The following is a 4,720-nucleotide window of genomic DNA, read 5'->3' as shown; positions in this document are numbered from 1 at the left end:
TGTAAGAGGGTTCCCTTTTCTCCACACCCTCTCCAGCATTTATTGCTTGTAGACTTTTGGATAGCAGCCATCCTGACTGGCGTGTAATGGTACCTCATTGTGGTTTTGATTTGCATTTCTCTGATGATGAGTGATGTTGAGCATCTTTTCATGTGTTTGTTAGCCATCTGTATGTCTTCTTTGGAGAAATGTCTGTTTAGTTCTTTGGCCCATTTTTTGATTGGGTCGTTTATTTTTCTGGAATTGAGCTTCAGGAGTTGCTTGTATATTTTTGAGATTAATCCTTTGTCTGTTTCCTCATTTGTTATTATTTTCTCCCAATCTGAGGGCTGTCTTTTCACCTTACTTATAGTTTCCTTTGTTGTGCAAAAGCTTTTAATTTTCATTAGGTCCCATTTGTTTATTTTTGCTTTTATTTCCAATATTCTGGGAGGTGGGTCATAGAAGATCTTGCTGTGATTTATGTCGGAGAGTGTTTTGCCTATGTTCTCCTCTAGGAGTTTTATAGTTTCCGGTCTTACATTTAGATCTTTAATCCATTTTGAGTTTATTTTTGTGTATGGTGTTAGAAAGTGTTTCTTGTTTCTTGATGTGCGCCTGTAATGCTATGAACCTTCCCCTTAGCACTGCTTTTACAGTGTCCCATAGGTTTTGGGTTGTTGTGTCATTTTCATTCATTTCTATAGATATTTTGAGCTATTATGATAAATATCCTTTCTGAAGATAAGAAGAGAAATTATGTATTTTCTATTTTCTCTTTTTTGTTGTTGTTTTTTTTTTTTTGGTCATGTCACATAGCTTACAGAATCTTAGTTCCCTGACACCAGAGATTGAACCCAGGCCACAGTAGTGAAAGCACTGAGTCCTAACCATTGGTGCTGTGTTTAGTTGCTAAGTCGTGTCTGACTCTTTGCAACCCCATGGACTGTAGTCTGACAAGCTCCTTCGTCCATGGGATGTCTCAGGCAATAATACTGGAATGGGTTGACATTTTCTTCTCCAGGGGATCTTCCCAACCCAAGGATCGAACCAGGTCTCCCACACTGCAGGCAGACGCTTTACTGTCTGAGCCACGAGGGAAGCCCAAATTTTCAATGCCATGGATTATACAGTCCATGGAATTCTCCAGGCCAGAATACTGAGTGGGTAGTCTTTCCCTTCTCCAGGAGATCTTCCCAACCCAGGGATTGAACCCAGGTCTCCCAGCTGCAGGCGGATTCTTTACCAGCTGAGCCACCAGGAAAGTACAGGAACTGTAAGAAGGACAGTGACAAAGGAAGACATCTTTTAGACAAACGCTGAAAGTAGCGGAACCACAAGTCAATGTATAGTTAGTTCACCATAAGACAAAACAAAATTTAAGAACAACAGATTTACTGAAGAATATATTTGATATGTTTGAATATATTTGGGATTCCCTGGTGGCTCAGACAATAAAGAGTCTGCCTGCTGTGCAGGAGACCTGAGTTCAAACCCTGAGTCAGGAAGACCCCATGGAGAAGGAAATAGCAATTCACTCCAGTATTCTTGCCTAGAAAATCCCATGGACGGAGGAGCCTGGCAGGCTAAGTCCTTAGGGTCGCAAAGAGTCGGACATGACTGAGCAACTTCACTTCACTATATTTGATATGGAGGTTAAAATACCAAAAAAAAAAAGTGTGCACAAGTAGAGACAAGTACAAAGTAGTTTTAGTTATGCTCAAAAGACTCAAATTAACTTTTTATTTATATATAATTTCAAATATATAGAATATACAGAAGTATTTCAGGAATAAGAAAAGAACCCCCATAATCCATTAATCCTTTACCCAGATTAATCTATTGTTAACATTTTGCCCCATTTATCATTGAAATCAATAATGTTGGCATGAAAAAACAGATTGCATGGGCAAGACAGATAATTTTCTATATTTATCATGAGAGAAAAATAAACACTACACTTCAAGGGAAATGAAACTTGAAAGTTGCTACTTTTTCTCCCACCATTCTCAGGGCCTTTCTGATATCCTTATTCCTCAGAGTATAAATGATGGGATTTAGCATGGGGGTGACCACACTGTACAGTACTGAGATCAGCCGGTCTTTTGCCAATGAGTAAGACGAGATGGGTCGCATATATGTGAAGATGGAGCTGCCGTAGTAGAGAAGGACAATGACCAGGTGGGAGGCACAGGTAGAAAAGGCCTTTTGTCTCCCCTCTGAGGAGCGGATCCTCAAGATGGTAGAGATAATGTAGAGGTAGGAAAGGATGATACCTAGGAAAGGAGCCCATCCAATGAAGACCCCAACAATGAGTAACACCAGCTCATTGACAAAAGTGTCACCACAAGACAAGATCAGCAAAGGGGGGATGTCACAGAAGAAATAATTAATCTCGTTGTTGCCACAGAAAGGCAGGCGGAATGTCAGCACTGTGTGCACCACTGAGTTGAGGAAACCACCAGTCCAGCAGGAGGCTGCTAACCGGCTGTATAGAATCTTGTTCATAATAACTAAATACCTTAAAGGTTTGCAGATTGCAATGTAACGATCATATGCCATGGTTGCCAGGAGGAGACACTCTACCCCCACAAAGAAAAGGAATGCCAAAAGTTGAGCCACACAGCCCCCGTAGGAAATACTTTTCTTCTTTGATAGGAGATGCACCATCATCTGGGGGACGTTAGTGGTGGTATAACAGATATCAAGAAAGGCCAGATTCCTTAAAAAAAAATACATGGGAGTATAGAGTCGTATATCAATCAATGTTACCAAAATAATGAAAATATTTCCTCCCAGGGTACAGAGATAGATCATAAGAAATATGGTAAAGAATAAAAACTGCACATTGTTTAGGTCAGAGAATCCTAAGATGATAAATTCAGACAGAGTGTGATTTTCTCCTTCCATGATGTTTTCTCTTGGAAATTGAGAAAGAAGCAGTACAAATTGCAGTATTCATGTGCTATAACAGCAGTAATCTACAAAACAAGAACAAATAACTTTATAGATAAAATAATCATCAGAAAATATCAGGAAAAAGCACTCAAATTTAGAATCCATGACAAGTTACAGTGTTGTACTACAATCATCACATAAGCCCTTGACACATACATTTAAACTTTTCCTATGAGACACATCTCTTACAGAATATCAGCAACACCTTTAAGGAAAAAGTAAATATTTTAAAAGTCTATGTGCAGCATAAGAGCTATTTATATAAATACATCTTGGCAAGCCTGTTTCCTAGCACCTCGTTGTGTCTTAGACATGACTGGTGAATATCCATCATGTAATTTGTTTCAAGAGTTGTGGGGTTATTTGAGTTTCTCCTTGTGATGCCTCCTTGTCTTCCTTGCACACTTAGAGATTGATTTTTATGGTTTTTATTTAAGTTATATTTTAAGAAAATGAAAGTGGAATAGAAAATTCCAAAAACAAGATAGTTCCAGAATGTGATACCATGTACTTGGATAAAATTTTATCTTAAAAAACAATAGTTGACACTAGTAAGCATGTCCTGGAACAGACTCTTACAAACCATGACACTAAGACTTGAAGATGACAATGTTATCAGTGGAATTAGTTATTGAAACCACACTCCAGTGCTCTAAGTTTTGTCATACAATTTCCCTGGTGCTCCAGTGATTAGGATTTGGAGATTTCACTGCTATAAAAGCAAGACCAAGTAAACAAATAAAAATTTTAAATAATAATTTTGTCTCTTTTTAACCTCAAATATCGTGATGGTGGTGGTGGTTTAGTCACTAAGTCCTGAATCTGCATTCAGGGCAGGAAATTTTGAAGTCAAACTTCTCTCTCTTCTGACCATAACTAGTATGGTCACCAACAGCATCCTTAGCCGATCAAAGAAAACATGAAACAAACAAGAGAATACTTCTCACAACAAGTCAGAATACCTGGGTTCCCTCCTCAGTTCTATAATCCACTAGCTGTTTGAACATGGGAAGATCATTTTAATTTTCTGGTTCCCTGTTGAGTCATAGGTGATTTGAAAGTCACTCAGTCATATCTGACTTTTTGCAACTCTACAGCCTACACAATCCATGGAATTCTCCAGGCCAGAATACTGGAGTGGGTAGCCATTCCCTTCTCCAGGGGATCTTCCCAACCCAGGGATTGAACCCAGGTCTCTTGCATTGCAGGCAGATTCTTTACCAGTTGAGCCACAGGGGAAGCCCTGAGTCATATGTAAAATTATTATAAACTGTCTCCAAAATTCCAGAAAAATATTTATATATAATGATGTAAAAGTAACAGTTTTAGTTTGACCAGTGATCCATTCTGATTGCTTAGAATGATGAAGAATCAAAAATGTTTAAAAATCAATTTGTCATCAGTGGTTTTGGCAATGTGATGTCACAATTAGTGATCTCAGTAAAATTAAGTATACTATGATCATAGCATTTGACAACTCAAAGAGTAAATTTGAAATAAAACACTGAGTAAAATATTGCTGGGACAGCATTGGCTTTGATGAGACATAAGCCCATTGTCCTTTCCCATTTCTGTTTTTTCCAGATCCATGAAAATTTGAATTACTCCAACTCAGATACTTATGACAAAGATCAAATTCATAAACATTTCCACACAAAATAAAGGATAATTTAAAACTTGGATCTCTTGGACATAGGATAAAATTTTGTATATATTATATGCTTAAAATTCTCAAAATAAAAAATAGTAAAAAAAAAAAAATAAAGTAAAAAAGCAACATAGT

General features: G+C 37.7%; 1 protein-coding gene across 1 annotated transcript; it reads right to left on the bottom strand.

Annotated features, from left to right (window-relative positions):
• Nucleotides 1-1,941: 1,941 nt before the first annotated feature.
• LOC136151210 (olfactory receptor 5V1-like) lies at nucleotides 1,942-2,889 on the bottom strand. Its single transcript, XM_065912156.1, has one exon. It carries the CDS (start codon nucleotides 2,887-2,889, stop codon nucleotides 1,942-1,944), a length of 948 nt encoding a protein of 315 aa, XP_065768228.1.
• Between the last annotated feature and the right edge of the window lie 1,831 nt (nucleotides 2,890-4,720).

This window comes from Muntiacus reevesi, chromosome 20, assembly GCF_963930625.1.
Source record: "Muntiacus reevesi chromosome 20, mMunRee1.1, whole genome shotgun sequence".
NCBI lineage: Eukaryota > Metazoa > Chordata > Mammalia > Artiodactyla > Cervidae > Muntiacus > Muntiacus reevesi.
This window is presented reverse-complemented; position numbering and strand designations above follow the sequence as displayed.